General features: G+C 39.2%; 1 protein-coding gene across 2 annotated transcripts in view; it reads left to right on the plus strand.

Annotated features, from left to right (window-relative positions):
* lmtk2 (lemur tyrosine kinase 2) overlaps nt 1–17,583 on the plus strand; it is a 43,573-nt gene continuing 25,990 nt past the window's right edge. For both annotated transcript variants that reach the window (XM_079832851.1, XM_079832852.1), the window contains exon 1: nt 1–525. In XM_079832851.1, coding sequence (XP_079688977.1) covers nt 444–525 — 82 coding nt within the window. In that variant the 5' untranslated portion in view covers nt 1–443. The remainder of the gene's footprint in view (nt 526–17,583) is intronic.

Here is a 17,583-nt window from a genome sequence, read left to right on the forward strand (position 1 = left end):
GACGCTTGACGTCACGAGACATGGCGGTCGTGCGGAAAAGGGATGCTGGACCACTGTGTTTACTGCGCTTTTGATTTTTCCTCGAACCCGGGAGTCTTACAATGCAGGGAAAAGACACATCCTCGCATTTAATCATCATAGAGAGGTAGTAAACGAACGAGTGGCTTTTAAACGATGAGAAATAATCGTAAATAAGACGCCGGTAGCGGTTAGCATTAGCTTAGCTCGATGAACATCACAGCACTGTCGTGTTAGCTAACGCTCATAACACGACATATGAGTAATATCACACAACATGAGCCTCTGACATGGCGGATATGACAATATAGGCGTACGTAGACATAGATGAGCCAATTCAGGCGTCCTTCGCGTTATTTATTTAGATGTAATAGCTGTTTATAGGTAGTTAAGCTAACGTTAGTGGATTAGCTGCAGTGGTGAGGATGGAGGCTCTTCGTGCAGGTGTGTGTTTACTGGGATTTGCCACACTCACACAATCTGCTCCAGTGTCAAATACCCACGCAGGTAAGATGTCGAGCAATGACATTATAATGTGTGTTTCTTTGCTCATGTTTCACTCATGTTGTCTTTTATGTGTGTGTAGCAACCACGGTACAGACCTTATTTACATGGTACCCCAAAGCAGGGCTTTTCCATCTTTTAGATGCAATGGACCCCCAAATATAATCAGTCTCATGCGAGGGACTCCCATCCTAAAGTTTAAAGGGCAGTTGTATAGTTTCATGTCTAAAGACACTTTGTATAAAATGATAAATATGAATAGAATAACATTTGGGGAATATTTGTGACCCCTGACCACAAAACGAGTTTTTTTTAATTGATATGTATACAGCATCTGAAAGCTGAATAAATAAGCTTTCCATTGATGTATGGTTTGTTAGGATATTATACAATAATTTGAAAGTCCGGAATCAGAGAATGCAGAACATTTTGGGGAGAAAATCGCCTTTAACGTTGTCCAAATGAAGTCCTCCTTAGCAATGCATTATACTACTAATAATACATTTGATATATTTACAAAGGATCTTTACTTAATATCCAAATTATTTTTGGCATAAAAGAAAAATAATTTTGATCCATACAATGTATGGCTATTGCCACAAACCCGTGAGACTTTGAGTGGTTTTGTGGTCACATTTAGTCTATTACTTTGCCTTTTGTTCTACTCACTATGGCATGGTACTTAATAAATCTATGCCAACACAGTAGTATCATGGGGCGTGTCCCAAACCGTGTTAATACCATGTTAGTCTTTTGTTATAGTGTCAGTAGTTGAGTTGACAGCTCGCCTGTCTGTAAACAAACCACCTTTGTGTGTGAGCAAAACTGCCAGCATATAAACACTAATCCAACATGGCCATTGTTTTGTAACTGGAAATGTGTGCATGAATGACTGATCACACCCAGGCATTAAATTATTCCTGCTTTTACACTAATGAGTACTTCAATGAGTCAGTAGTCAGTATTATGTAACAGGTAAATAGTTAACCTTCCCGTCTGTATAGAGTGGTGCAGGTGTGACGTCACTTTGTAGGCCAACCGGCAGTTAGCATCACACTGGTTCCCTCGAGAAAAACCCAATAGGATTTTCCCATACGCTTTTGGATTATCGCTTATAATATTGTGATTATTGGATGGCAGGCACACTACAAATGTTTGGTGAAGTTTTGTTGACGCACTTGGCATGTTTGATTGTTTTAAAATGAACTCTGGTGCAATTGCTCTGTTAGTGCGGTTTAGTGTGAGCGCTGCCGTCTGAACCCTGGTGTGCACCAAACAAGAGGACCCGAGACCCCTCAAGCGTACCTGTTTTTTCTAGTCATAGTCGTGATGTTGCCCATCACAGTTAGCGGTTTCTTTCAGTTCAAAACATTAAACAATGGACCCTTTTCACAGACTGCGATGACGTGTTTCAACGGTCATCAACATCGTAAATCCTGCAAAGTTTCTGTAGAAGGTATATTAATAACACTAATACTTTTGCATCAAATTACTAAACACAAGTTACCGCTGCTGTGAGGGTGTTTCTTATACAGTGTCTATGGTAGTGATGAAAAATGAACATATTTCTCTCTTTTGACTGCCGTTATCAATCCCACTCTATTTTTTCCCTCTTTTTGAAGTTGTGAAATCACTATTGTGGAGTTTTTATTTTGCTATTTGAGCAAATGGGGACACAAAAAATATATTTAATGTACTCTCATTCCCCGTCCTAAAAGTTAACCAAACTATGACGACTTCCGCTCTTGAGAAACCCACAAATGTGAAAAGGGTCTATGTGTAAACAAAAAATATAGGCCGAAAGACAACATTTATCCATGTTGTGTGCATGAGATAGACGCTGAACACAGTCAAAACGTCCCATCTGAGAAGCACTAATTAAATGTCTGTTTTGGTCACCGATTTCAGCCCTCCTAAAACCAATTTGGCCATTTAACCGAAAATAGCTGTTTGGTAGCCAAATTTTAGATGCATCCCTGATACACATGTCACTGTGAGAGGTTTGCAAGCAGATGTGCTGAGTGATATGGTCATCAAAAACTTGATCGGTGCAGATGTGAAAAAAGGGCTTGACATGCTCTACATTTATGCATTTGGCAGACGTCTTTATCCAAAGGAATGTACATTGCATTAAAGGTATATGGGAGTTGGTATATTCCCTGGGAGTTGAACCCATGACACTGGTGTTGTTAGCGGCATGCTCTGCTGATTGAGCTGCAGAAACTCAATTTGTTGTGAGGTTTACACTTAAAGGGTTAGTCCAAAAATGACAATTCTGTCATTAATTGCTCACCCTCTTGTCGTTCTAAACCCGTAACACAAATTAAGATATTTTTTAATGAAATCTGAGAGCTTTATGTCCCTCCATAGAGATCCAACGCAACCACATTCAAGGCCCAGAGTCTCTGATGTTTATGTTGTAAGCAGTGGCTCCTGCGTCACACACATACATGGTGGTGCTCATGTGAACCGCATCAGAGACTGACACGCAAGAGAAAAACAATTTTTTTGTGTGTTTTTTTTTTTTGCTCAGAAAGTATTCTTGTCGCTTCATGACATTTAAGGTTGAACCACTGTAGCCACATGGACCATTTTAATGACATGAGGGTGAGTAATTAGTAACAGAATTAAATTTTTTGGGTGAACTAACCCTTTAAATGTGTTGTTTCACTAGCTGAGGCATCCACCTTGTTTCTACCCCCAATGGTGCTTTGCATGAATTATGGGAGAAACTTCTGTTAAACTTTAAGCAATCAGAGACTACCAAGAAACTCGTTCAAAGGTTCGATCTGTGGCATTTGAGAAAACTGAGTACAGGGACATTATTCTCATTACCTCTTAAAGGGGCACTCCACTTTTTTCGAAAATAGGCTCCTTTTCCAACTCCCCTAGAGTTAAACTGTTGAGTTTTACCTTTTTCGAATCCATTCAGCCGATCGCCGGGTCTGGTGGTAGCACTTTTAGCATAGCTTTGCATTGATCATTGAATCTGATTAGACCGTTAGCATCTCGCTCTAAAGAATGACCAAAGAGTTTTGATATTTTTCCTATTTAAAACTTGACTATTCTGTAGTTACATCGTGTACTAAGACAGACGGAAAATGAAAAGTTACGATTTTCTAGGCCGATATGGCTAGGAACTATACTCTCATTCCGGCGTAATAATCAAGGAACTTTGAGCTGTACCATGGGTACAGTCATTTTTGAGCAAGATGCTAACGGTCTAATCAGATTCAATGATCTATGCTAAGCTATGCTAAAGGTGCTACTGCCAGACCCAGAGATCGGCTGAATGGATTCGTAAATGGTAAAACTCAACTGTTTAACTCTAGGGGAGTTGGAAAATGAGCCTATTTTCAATTTTTTTTTATACAAATTACTTTCAGCAGACCATGAATAATCCCAAATGCTCAAATGAGTCTTTCCGCAGCAATATTACCGACTTGTTAAATATTACCACGATAATATATGTAAATCTATATATAATGCAACATACAAGTGTCCCGTCATTATCTGGAACGTTGATGGATATTTCAGAGTGCTTTTGATCATTCTTTAGAAGCATTCCAGTAAACACTGCTGATAGGGATAGCAGTGAAAAAGGGAAGAAAATTGCATTTTAAAGCACCTACCAGGACAGAGATTCTTAGTTCATTCTCGCAATTTATTCATGCTCATTAAATCAGTCGAGTCGAGCACAATGTCTTTTCCATATTGTTACAGCTGGAACAGAACTAAAAGTCTGAAAAAGCTCTTGTCTCAGTCACAGATATTCTTATCACATTAAAATACCAAGCATTGCATTATCTACCTGATGGGAAAAATTACATCAGCCCACCCATAATTTAAAACACAGTAGACTCGTTTGGAAAAATATTGATAGGATCACTTCCTTATTACAGGTAGTTTGAGCTACAGTAAGCCAAAATAAACCAATGCATGCCACTCTTATCTGTGGTGAATGATTTACTTGACTTGGTCATTACAAGCACTTTGATCACATGAGCCATCGTCATGTGATGGGTTTTATTTTTAAGACCACTTTCAAGGCCATTTGGGCTATTTGTCTCTCAGTAAACAAATGATGCAGTTAATTAGGAAGCACTGGTGGCGAGGATGATGCAGTCACGGCAGTATGATGAAGTCTGTGCTGACTAATAGCGGTGTCCCAGATGGAGTCTTTTCACTGCTTTGGCTTTGTGATTATATTTATATTGATGGTTCAGCAGTCCTTTAAACAGCCAGGCAGGTGCTGGGGTGTAAACGTTTACTCTGACTTGATTCGATTCGATTATGATTCTTTTAAATGATGCAGTGCATCAGGAAATCTGACATTTTGGTCTTATTCAGTTTTATCATTTTTGTATGATTCATAAATATTTCCTTTTAGAGATTAGCTGCAGACACCTGTTTCTGGAGGGACTTTTTTGGAAAAGGCAAAAATATGTACACACAGGGCTCGACATTAAAGGAGGGGGGTCTAATGCTATTTCATGCATTCTGACTTCTTTACACTGTTAAAGAGTTGGATTCTCATGCTAAACATGGCCAAAATATTTTTTAAAACAGAGTATTTCTGTGCCAAATACACCCCTTCAGGATTCAAATACATTTTAGGACGTTTTTTTCAGAGTATAGAGTAGGGCTGTGCAATTAATCGAATTTCGATTTGGATTTCGATTTTGCCTCCCAACGATCACCAAAATAGTACAATCGAGAAAAAACGATTATTTTGCCATGTTCAGTTTTGCAAGAACACTCCTATTTTGTCTTGCGTTCTGAATGAAACGCGCACGCGCTCATCCGCCCCTCCCGAAGCCACAAACTCTCTCTCAGGTCGTGAGACTCGTGTGCATATCATCCGCTGGAATTTAAAAACTCGGCGCGAGTAAAGATGGCAGAAGGAGGGCCAACAAAACCAACTCCGTTGTCTGGGAACAGTTTGGCTTTGAGGAATCAGACGACGAGCAGAAACATGCTACGTGCAAGATTTGCTACATGGTAGTGGCTGCAACGCAAGGGAACACCACGAATTTGTTTAACCACTTGAAAATGAAACACAGAGTGACCTATGACAATCTAATAAAGAAACAAAAACTGACGAGAGCAGGGGTGCCGTGTAAACGTCCTTTTTTTCCCTCATATTTCTCAAATAATTCTCTCTTTGTAAACTTTGTTCAATGCATGCGAGTGCTGCCGTATGTTTGAATATGACCAGTCGTTTTCACCGTCGTCACCCGGGTTTAGTGCCAGAAGACGTGAATGAGAAGCCGCGCGCGCTGTGAGAAAATTTGTCTCTGTGCGATCATCCGAGAGCGCGCACACGTCTCACAGCGCGCAAATATTGAGTTCTCTTTCAAGTCTTGCTCTTGAACGGACAAACTCACACAAAACGTATGTCAACATGTCCATCTTGATGAGTATCCTAGCAGACATAGTCTGTATATGCCTTAAGTGAACTTTATACAGTCGATAAAGACGACGCATATCCGATCCGGATTGAATAGCTTTTGTAAGTTTAATAGGATTCATCTTTAATTTATGCACTCAAATATGCAATGTTATTTTACATTTGATACATTTCTGTACCTGAAAACTAATGTTAGACGTACCTGAAAAGCATATCTAGCCGAACCATATTGTTGATCTTATTTATTTGTGGTTATCATTTTTACGTGAATACTTTTATACTTTGATTTGAATATATGTTATATTATTTATTTTAATAGTTCAAAAAGTACAACAAATGTTACAATTTCAATTGAATTGTTGAAAGGTGTATTTTTAATAAATACAACACATTCCCAAAGTCATGTGAAATAATCGTGTTACATAATCGTGATTTCAATATTGACCAAAATAATCGTGATTATGATTTTTTCCATAATCGAGCAGCCCTAGTATAGAGACAGAGCGACACGCGTCATAATCTGAAGACCACGCCCACAGGGGGGGAAAACAATCAAACCGTCTCCATTGACTTTGCATTGCGTGAAGCGGCCTTTTTGTCATTTCGGACTTATAACAAAAAACTGAACAATGTATAAAAGCTGATATGTGACAAGGTGTACAGCAAACAAGCTAAACAAAACCCAGAGGCAAAAACCCAGACGTTTTTATAAGCTGTTGACCCAAAAAACGAGCGTTTAAGTACAAAAAAGTGGATTCAGGCCATTGAGACAGCGCGCGGGCCATATTACACTGAGAACTACGACGACTAGAGGGGAACGTAATCAGCGACAGGAAATATAATGTATAAAACGGACATTTGGATATTTGACTTAACAGTGACAAAATGTTTACTGCACACATAGACATATTGAGGCATACTGAGTGTCAGGATCCCAAAATTTACCCATTCTTCTGAAGCTTCACTTCGTATTGCCTGTATCCACTTTTATCTTCTTAAACGCTCGTTTTTTTGGGTCGACAGCTTATAAAAACTTATTTCTGGGTTTTGTTTAGCTTGTTTGCTGTACACCTTGTCACATATCAGCTTTTAGACATTGTTCAGTTTTTTTGTTATAAGTCCGAAATGACAATGAGGCAGCCTCACGCAATGCAAAGTCAATGGAGAGCGTTGGATTGTTTTCCCCCCCGGTGTGGGCGTGGCCTAAATACGCTCTGTCTCTATGGCCTTGGATGAGGTCATAAAGGGTGGAATTCCTTGTATGGGCACTTCTCCCGGATGAGCTTGTGCGCACATCAACCAGAGCAAGAGCGAGAGCCGCCCATCAATAAGCTTCGTTCGGGTTACGGGAGCCGTCTGCAGCGCTGTCATTTTGTTTTTAGGCCCCAAAATGTAACTAAAGAAGTGTGTTTCTGGTTGTGAGGGAAAGATAACCTTGTTCAGCTTCCCAAATAACCCAGCGTTAAGGGAACCGTGGATGCAGTTTGTTTTTCCGGAGCAGCAACGGAGTTCTGCAAGTGTGTTTGTTTGTTCCCGGTCATGAGTCGAAAACGCAGGCGTTTTATTGGCAATCGGCGTGTAAGTGCATAATGTCAACAATACGATCATATAGTGAATCAAAAGTTATCCAGGGATAATACCATGGTGTGTGTGTGACTCTTTAGCCCCACCCACTGCACACCTGCACGAGTTTGCCTGTTTTCTGAAAGAATCGGTACAGTGTGTCTGTCTTTTATAAATATGATAAAACTAAAGACTCTTCGGAGATATGAAGGGTACAATACTACTCTATAGGTACTCAAGATTAACATGAGACCATGTGTTTATGATTATGATAATATGAAACCAGTTTGCATTGTCAAGCACCAAACTGTTTTTGTGTAACTAAAATAACTGGAAGTGGCTGACAAAGTTCAAACTAAGATGGATAATTGATTGAAAATTCAATGGATTCATTGAAAAAATGTAATATTGTTCCTTATGCCAAGTCATGGACAGACTGTCTTTGTGTTTAGCTTTGGCATATTAGCCTTTTTCCTTTCGTCATCCGTGTAGAGTGTGAGTGTCTTTCATTTCTCTTCTGATGAGCTAAATGTGGAAGGAAGGAGCGCTATTAGTTGACTTGACTGTGTTTCAACTTGCTCCTCTGACACAAATTCTCAGCAACAGACTTTAAAGCCAAGAAGCCCAAGCCTTTTTTGAAACGCCCTGTTCTCGCACTTTGATAGGTGTTGTCAAAAGAATTATACCTTACACACAAAATGTGACTTTAATTATCATTGTTTATTTTCAGTTGGGAAGTTGCAGTGTCATACTGTCATTATTATTCAATAACACTATGAGCAATCTAGCAGCAGTGCTTAAACCAGTCCGACAGTCATTTTAGCAAATGAAAACACCTGTCCACGGCACTAATCCTTTACACACAGTTGAGTGATTCAAATGGACAGAGACAGACTAACCCAGCATACAAATCTACACATTTTTTAAAATCAACTATTTGGTGGGTTGGAATGAAAAGTTAACTAGTGTGTCTTTTAATTAGGTTGGTTTAGGATAAAGTGAATAAAATGACAGTCAGATGTGTTTCAAAACAATATATGGTGAGAAGTGCAACTTTTATTGGATAAATTGGTACGAGTATACCAACTATTAAGGTCCCAACAAAAAATGTATTATGCATTGTGGAAAGTGGTGAATTTATTACAAAAGTTGTGCTTTGATGGTTTTAGCAGCTGCGTTGTGGCAGAGATTGTTTTTAGAGTCGTAATCTTTATAATCTTGCCAATGTTGTGTTGTACAAGCTCCTTTTAGCATTTGCTGAAGTTCACCCACACAGCACTTTTTATTTTTAGTGTACTGACAGTCAGCCAGTGAAGATCTGTGATGCGATTCCGTCCATTTTCCGCATCACTTGTATACCCTTAGGTATACAAGGCACACTTTGAGATCACATCGCATGTGTAGCTTTAACACTCATCAATTCTGACATAGGCTCAATGGGAAAATGTGTTTTAAAAGTGATTTTAAGATTTTAGCACCACTCATCAGACACTTCATCTACGAAATGCCATGATACATTCAACAACCAAATGTTGCCAGATTCATTTTAATCTGTTTCGGATAAAACTGAACACACTTTGAGGGGGTTTTCAGGCCTTTAGATAATTCTTTTTGCATGCATTTTCAACTACGATCAGACACAGCTGCTTTTTATTTAACACATTTCCTGTTATGAATTATGATACCATTTGGTTCGTTGGTCTGTTGATTCGGATTGCTTTCTCACCTCAACCGAACCAGGTGTGAAAACGCCTAAGTGCCACTCACTGGACATTTCACTTCGAAAGTATCACATGCACGAAGCAATGTAATATAATTTTGCAAAAGGCATGTTTTTTGGGTTGGCTCTAATGCGACCCAGGCTACAGTGATGCTCTGTCTACTTGCCGCCCAATCACCTAACACATGATTGGTCTGGGTTATGTGAAATTACACTTGCTATGAGAAAATGCACCAAAGAGAGAGACATTCTCATTCTAGAGCATTTTGATTGGATGCAAATTTCCATCTCTTTCCAAAGTATTATTTTTTTCCCCGTTTTCCTGGAAGAGAAAGACTGTGAACTTTAGATGCGTATGTTAGCTAAAACTTTAAAGGCACTATGTCATTTTTCGCCGCCAGAGGTCGCTTATTAAAAAAAAAGGTGTAGTTTGATGGCGCCTTGATTTCGCGTTGCTTTTATTATGCAGCAGTATTCTTCCGCTTCTTCCGCTCATGTGTATGTGGGGTAATGCAGCGCTGTTTTATCATATTAGACACATTTAAGTGTGTTGACAACATTGAGGGTACAACATTGTTTTAGTGGTTTTTGGAAATTTTTATATAGAAATCTTACATATTGTGCCTTTAATTTGTCAGCTTACGCTTGATATGAATGACCTCAAAGCTAACAGAAGCCACAGAGATTTGTTTACATGTGGTTTTAAAAGCTAAAATAAGTGCTGGCTGGGTTAAAATTAAACCAATTAGACCTTACTAATCATATAATCGAGAAGTTGTTTATTGGATGATCGTGTCATCCTGTAGCATTCTTAATTGAAACCCTTAAGGCATTAGCGAACACTAAGAGTTTTGTCTTGAAGTATCCGTCTAAAACTCCATCTGAATCTGTCCACACATATGCCAAATCGAAAACAACACCCTGTCCAATTGGGTCATCTCCACTTCTGTGTGAGCGAACATCACTTCATTATGCAAGAGAGCCGAAATAAGAGCTGACAGCTCAGTGTTTATTGGCCTGGGAAGCAGTTGAATAATTTGTGCTGCTTGCCAAGTCATGATATAAATTCATGACTCCGATAAGAAGAACAAACGGGGAGGTGATTGTTCTGCTGCCCACTGCTTGTCACTCATCAGAGGAGCAGCAGTAATGATCAACACATCTCTCAACCCCTCGTAACATTTGTAGTTACTGACTGAGTGGAAACCCTGCAATGTTTTGCTTTCACTTGGTCACTCACAGGTGATGCATTGACTCTTCGGCCTTTGATTGTTTAATTTTCAGAGCACATGATGCAGCATTGTTATTGATTTACTCTCAAACTCAAGAAATAAGTTATGTAGTGCACTTTTGCTCAAGGCTGTCATGTTCTTTATGTCGGAAACGGTCACTCAAATGAGCCACCATTTATTATTAATAATTAAACCTCTGACCTCCTTTCAATTGGGTGTTGTAGCAAACAGTGTGGAAGTTTTAAGTTCACACCCTGCAATCTATGAGCTGTTGTATCCTTGATCAAGAGAATCAACCCCAGTGAATTGACTGTACTTTAACCTCTAAACTCTTTCACTGCCTGCGTTTAAAAAAAAAGTTGCCAGCCACAGTCATTGGATGGCCTCCAGAATATTTTGTCATATAATCTTAACATGCAATACATCAAAAGAAAGAACAGACCCTATTTTATTCTAGCTTCAAGCGTAAATTTTTTACCAACACTTGAATGTGGGCAAGTTTCATGAAAAAAAAGCTACATTTTGAGCAAAAAGTAAATAAAGATAATAACATTTTTGTTAAAGACTACATCCAGATCGGATTCAGAACGATGATCAAAACACTGATGAAGTAGATGGAGTCCATCAACACCCCCAAAGCTTCACAGTTTTTTAAAAGGCAGGCAGTGAAAGAGCTCGTCCTGGGTCGACATTTCATTCAGTAACATCAGGCACTTTTAATTTATATGCTGTTGAATGTTATTTTACATATGCATCAGCTTATTTGCTGTCGTTTGTTTCTGCTTCTTCTTCGCCAGTGTTTTGATCTGACGATTAGGGATGAGCTTTCAAGCTAAAATAATATTCAATGTTTGCTGGGAATTATTTGATAATTATTTGAAAATCCAACTCCGAACCCCCGCATGCACGCATGTATAGGCTACAGCTACACACTTATAAACTGAGAGAGAGACCATTCACGCTCTCAATCTGTATGATAACAAACTGTTTAATTCATTAGGGAATAGGCTATATTAACTCAAGCCATATAATTATTGTAACATGCTGAAACATATGACTGTTATTTGACATCGCCCCAAGTTAACGTAACCGTTATATGCCACAAGTCTAGGGTGTGCGTGTGAGACAATGTGTTGTTCTTCTGTTGTCTCAGGGCGTTTCCGTTTCGAAATGGGGCACAGTTTGCATGAAAAATTGCTAATGTAAAAGCTGTCACACAGAGCTTGGTGCGCACTGAGGTACCGAACCCGAGAACCCACAACCTTAGGTCGGTTGCACTCAAACTGTGGCGCGATTCACGTGAATGTGAAAGCAACACTCGGGTGCGCACTTGTTCAGGAAGAAACGTAACCAGCGCACGCGTTTTAGTCGATTACAATGTCATTAGTTCAATAACATACATGTAAGGGATAATAGTGTTGATGATTTTACTTGGATACAAGCGAGAGTGAGTCTGCAGTGTATTCATGCATAGCGAGTGCAATCAGGGCAGCAAATTAACGGCACTCCACTGTCTCCTCAAAAGAGTCTGTTTGCAAGCAGCAAAATCTGTCTTCAAGCGACACGCATACGGTAAACCAAGTGTAATTTACTCAGCTGTGCATAATAGAAATAAATTCATAAAAATATATATATATATATATATATATATATTGACACGCGTTCTGTTTTCTACCTTGCCCATGCATGTTTGTGATGACGTAAGATGAACGCAAATGCCCGTACCAGCGAATTTATTGGTTTCTCGATATTTAAATTATCATCAATTTGGATGCCTAGATTTCGTACCGATGTTTCACGATATGCTGCCAGTGGGGATGTGTCTAAACAGGCCTTGGTAGAGTAATTTAGCTGACCAAAAACGATGACCTCACTCTTGTTCTCATTTAACATTAAACAAAATTTCGCCATCCAGTTTTTTATGTCGTTTAGGCAGGCAAGGAGAGAATCAAGGGATTTTTTCGGGGGCCTGAGGGGCAAATGTAATTGTGTGTCGTCGGCAAAACAGTGGAAAGATACTCCGTACTTCCTCAAAATGCTACCCAACGGGAGCAAATACAAAGAGAAAAGTGTTGGAGAAAGAATGGACCTTTGCGGCACACCCCCACGGAAGGTGTCTTTTCATAGAGATCGCGTTTCCATAGTTGACCGAAAAATATCTATCGCTTGCGTAGGATTTAAACCATTTGATATTCTTCAATGAGATCAAAATCGAATATTTGAAAATCATGACTTATCCCTCCTGGAGATACTGTACTTGTTCAGGAGATGCGTAATAGCTTATAACAGTGAAAACACGGAAAGCCGTAAAAATTCGTCAATGACAGGGAAATGTGGTCTCATAAATGATGAGAACTCATCAAATCGCAGGGAAAGGGTTAACTGTCGTGGGATGCTTGGCACACTTTTTATTTATCATCTTTTTCACATATTTTAGTAATCATTAGGTATCATTTGAAAGTTTACAAACTCAAAATTCATCCTGGGAAATCTTTTTTGAAATTATTGAAGTAATTGTGATAACCATAGCAATGTTTTAGCATCTCATACTTGTGACCAAGAAAGATAGATGCCAAGAGTTTAACACGTTTGGTGTCAACTGTTTTTCATGAAGGAAATACTAGCAACCTGAGACGTATTAATGTCTAGCCATTTAGACATAGAGATAGACTGGTGTCAAAGCGTCAAGACATCTGTTTGTGGGTCGATGACTTATAAGAGTATTTATGATAAAAGGAACATTTGTAAAAAGGAAAACATTTAAAAATCTCTAGTTTAAAACTTGGCAAGTTCTTAGAAATGTTTCAATTAAAAAATTCAAACCTGATTCAGACTTAAGAATGTTAACTAACAAGAGCGGATTCCACAGGACGTTTCAGAGTTTTTTTTTCTTATTATCATACACATTTTAGATACAATGTTATTCACCATTTAATCATGATATTTGTTGGAAAACTATGGCGATACAAATAGTAATCGATCACAAAGTCATGGTTAATTTTCTTAAGGGCCAGTGAAACAGCTTCTCATTGACATAGCGACAACTAGGGGTGTGCAAAATGTATCGTCTGCGAGAAATATCGTAATTGTTGTTTTAACGATGTGCGATCAGACATTATCGAGTATCCTCACACACACACCCAGAGAATACATGCATACACAACGTGAGTGCAGGGTTTATGCCTTATAAATGTGTTATTATAAGTTAACAATTTGTTTTTCCCAGAACGTTCTGTGTTTACTGGGTAGTCCTGTAGATTAGACTAGTGCGCATTTAGAGTGTACTTTCACTGCATGATTTTAGTCTATATTTATATAATTTAATATAGTTAATAAATATCTCACGAAAAATGCAGTTTTTATCCAGGTATCAGCATAACAAATGTGATATTGATTTTATACAAGTTTACTAAACAAGAAGTTAATATCAAGTGACTTACATTTTAGACACCATATTGCCTATTTTTGATCTATTTCACCAGCGGAAATAGTTCAAAACAAAACCACAGCCCTATAATTGTATCTCTGAGCAACACACGGCGGTGTTTCCTTACTGAATTAATCCGCATTTGAACGATTCGATTTAATCAAAGATTCAAAGACTAAGACAGATATAGAGCCAAATGCTTCATTCCTGAATGAATCAGCCGTTTGAATGAATCGGTTGAATCTCAATGACTCACTCATTAACGGTGACTTGCTGCCACCTACTCACATTTAAAGTATCTTCATCTTTTAAATCATTTTAAATATCAATATTCAACGTTTTATGTTTAAAACATCAAAATATAATGCATTTGTATCTGCAGGTTATTCATTTGTCACCTCTGAGCTGCATTAAACAGTGTGTAAATGCCACTTCAGATACAGCCTCTGTGTTTCCTCTCCTTTGCAAAATTAATTTTGTTGATATTTATTTAATTTGATTGGTAACAGCCCTATTATGTCTTATTATTATAATTTGATTGCATTTATTAAATTGACACAAAAGATGATGCATGCATATAATAAGGTTTAAAAACTACATTTATAAAAATGCCCATAAATGCCCATAAAAGGTTAAAATCAATTGGAACAAAAAATATTTGTCACTGCTGTAAACTGACCACCGCACAGAATATGAAGAATATCCAAAACTTTTGGAGCCAGGTGACCACGGCAGTCCTAAACCTGGTACCAGCACAATAACACACTCAGCAATATATAATTATCGTTATCGATAAAATCTCAGAAAATATTGATATCATTTTTTGTCAATATCGCACACCCCCAGGGTACTTTTTTTTTACGTACTCCATGGGCGGAGATTATTTAAATGAGTAACATTGTGACTTTATAAGGCTCCGTCCACACGAAGTCAGAGCTTTCCCTATCCAATTTCCACCCCCCTCATCTCAAGAAATATCTGCGTACACATGAAACCACTGAAACCGACTCAAAACGGTGTAGTATACATGCCAGACCTGTATGTGGCGCTGTAATTCTGCCACAGAAATACATTAAAAACAGAGGAGAAGAGTTGTGGCTAGAAGGGGTACTGCAATGGTCCAAAGTGAGGCAAAATCTCAGAATAAAAGAGCAATAAATTTGCTAGTTACCAGATTGTTTCATTAAAGGTTTACTTCAGTGATTTAGCATTAAGCTTTGTATTTAAACTGGGTCATTTATGCAGTAGAAATGTGAAATAATTTTTGAAATTGGTGCCTTCTAGACTGATACCCCTTTTCCACCAAGGCAGTGCTAGAGCTAATTCAGAGCCAGAGCTAGTCCCAGTTCATAGTTGGTTTGACTGAGGAGCTTTCTAAGAACCGTTTGCTTTTCCACATGCTGAGAGCCACAACAGAGCCATGTCTTGCGTCACTGTATACGTCTCATATTTCTCAGCAACGCTAGCTAGGCAGCGGCAATATTGCCAAGTCTGTGGTTTTGCCGCGGGCTGTTTTTTCATGTCCGCGGGTTGAAGCGACCCCAATTATGTGATATTTAGCCCCGGGAATGCGAATTTTAGTAGGCAACCATGCCAAAAAACATATTTTACCCCCAAATGTAATTTTTACTGGGGAAGCCCCCCTGAAACGCGATTGGGCTTGTTTTGAGTAGCAATTGGGCGGGTTTTGTTGTGAAAACCTGGCAACCCTGGGCAGCGGGAAACACAAACACACACCAGGCTTGTTCGAGACGCATCGGCGCTGCGCACACCGATCCATGTACGATATATAAAAAAAAAAACGCATGAGTGAATCAAAAGCATAAGGAGTCATATGCTCTCGCTGGATTCGTTATCATACGGCGATCGGTCTCTGCAAAGCACCGCTGCGAACAAGCCTTCCATCAACAAAGCAAACGTTGCGTTACTATTGATTCACATGGCTTTACGATCCTACATCGGCATCAAAACACAACGAAAACACAGCGAATCCAACGCATTCATGCAGTTCGCCGTAATTTGTATAGACGGAGATTACAAACGAGCAGCAGCTGTTAGCTCCATTAGCTGCTATTTCAACAATGGCGGATCTCAAGTTTGTGTTGGTCTTGTTGACCCCGCCCCCAGCGCCTGACGTAATCGGTTCTTACTTCTAGCCCTGTTCTAGCCCAGCAATGTTTTGGTGCTACTTAAGAACCTCTTTTCCTGGCTCGGAGCTGGGGCTTTGGGTGTGGAAACACAAAGAACCGTTTTGAAACTAGGCTCTGGCTCCGATCTAGCTCTGCTTTGGTGGAAAAGGGGTATGAGAAAAGACTCATGTGGATGAAAGTGGATGTATCTCATGTGGATGAAAGACAACAACTCTCAGAATGCACTTGCTTTACTGCCCTACGAGGCCACTCCGTACACCGTCGTTTTGATCTTCATAGTAATACAATCATTTCGTTCAGTTAGAGAATAAACACTACAATTAAAAACTGAACGTGTCTTTTCAATAAGTGTGAGTGAGCCGAACGAAAGTCACGTCACAGATGCAACAGTGTCAGATTTCATTCATCACGAAGAGCTGAGGTAACGTTAAGCGCCAGTCTGGCATGTTTTCAGATCACATATGGAAGCTTAACTATCACAGGAATTCATTGAAAAGTTGAAACACTCACTTTACTCTGCACCGCGCTCCGTTATGATTGTCCGTGCAGCCGTAGTGTCTTGCATTCTGTGCGTGAGATCTCTCCCCTATGGGCGGGTTGATAACACGCGGAACAGCTCCATCTAGTGGCTGTAGTATTTGCCTCTGGCCAAAAAATCTTCCGATGACGCAAAATGACGATATTTGCGTCATCTGAGGATTTTTTCCAGAAATAAAATGCATAATTATCTCGTCTCAGGAGGATATGAGGGGGGAAAGTACCATAATTTGAATATACTACCGGGTTTCTACTGATTCAAAGCCTAAAGCTAAATCACTGAAGTTACCCTTTAACACCTACACCCACCCCAACCCTAAACCTACCCTTACAATAAAGCAAATACAGTAATGAAATGACGCAATATTGATGTGCGCATGCCCAGTGCCCGTAGTTGTGTCCCTTCTAGTCTTTACCGTGTGGGACGTGGTGTGATGACATCACCGTTTCACAAAATATACAGATTGGCTGTACACACGAAAACATAAGGTTGTCGGTTTCAGATTTATCCACTCTGGGACCCGATTAAAAAAAATATAGGTTTCAGGCTCCCAAAATGCCGGATTCATCTGGATGAAACGCCGATGCCATACAAAATTGTTACGTGTACAGCTAAACACGTCTCCGTGTGGATGGGGCCTAAGGTCCAGAAAAAACACGTAGTAGTTTTTGGAAAATGTATTCTGTTAAATAAAATATCTTCCTTTTGTAGTGGACCTTGAGCTTTATAACCTGCAGATCTCTTTTTATGCTCAACCAGCAACATTACACACTAAACTTAAGTTGATAAAGTGTTAGCATGCCTTGCAAAATGACAATTCTGGTAAGTCGCCACTACAAGATTTGCTCAACCAAGATAACTTGATTAGCTTGTTTTTATCCATTTTATTTATCTAAAAACATATACGTTAAAGAGCTGGAAACAACTACATTTGATGCCATGTGTTTTGGTAGGTGGGTGTCCTTTCTACAGAATCAATTTCTGTCACTTTACTGTGTTACTGGGCATTTGTATTATATTG

This window comes from Gobio gobio (genome assembly GCF_949357685.1).
Source record: "Gobio gobio genome assembly, chromosome: 1".
Classification (NCBI taxonomy): domain Eukaryota; kingdom Metazoa; phylum Chordata; class Actinopteri; order Cypriniformes; family Gobionidae; genus Gobio; species Gobio gobio.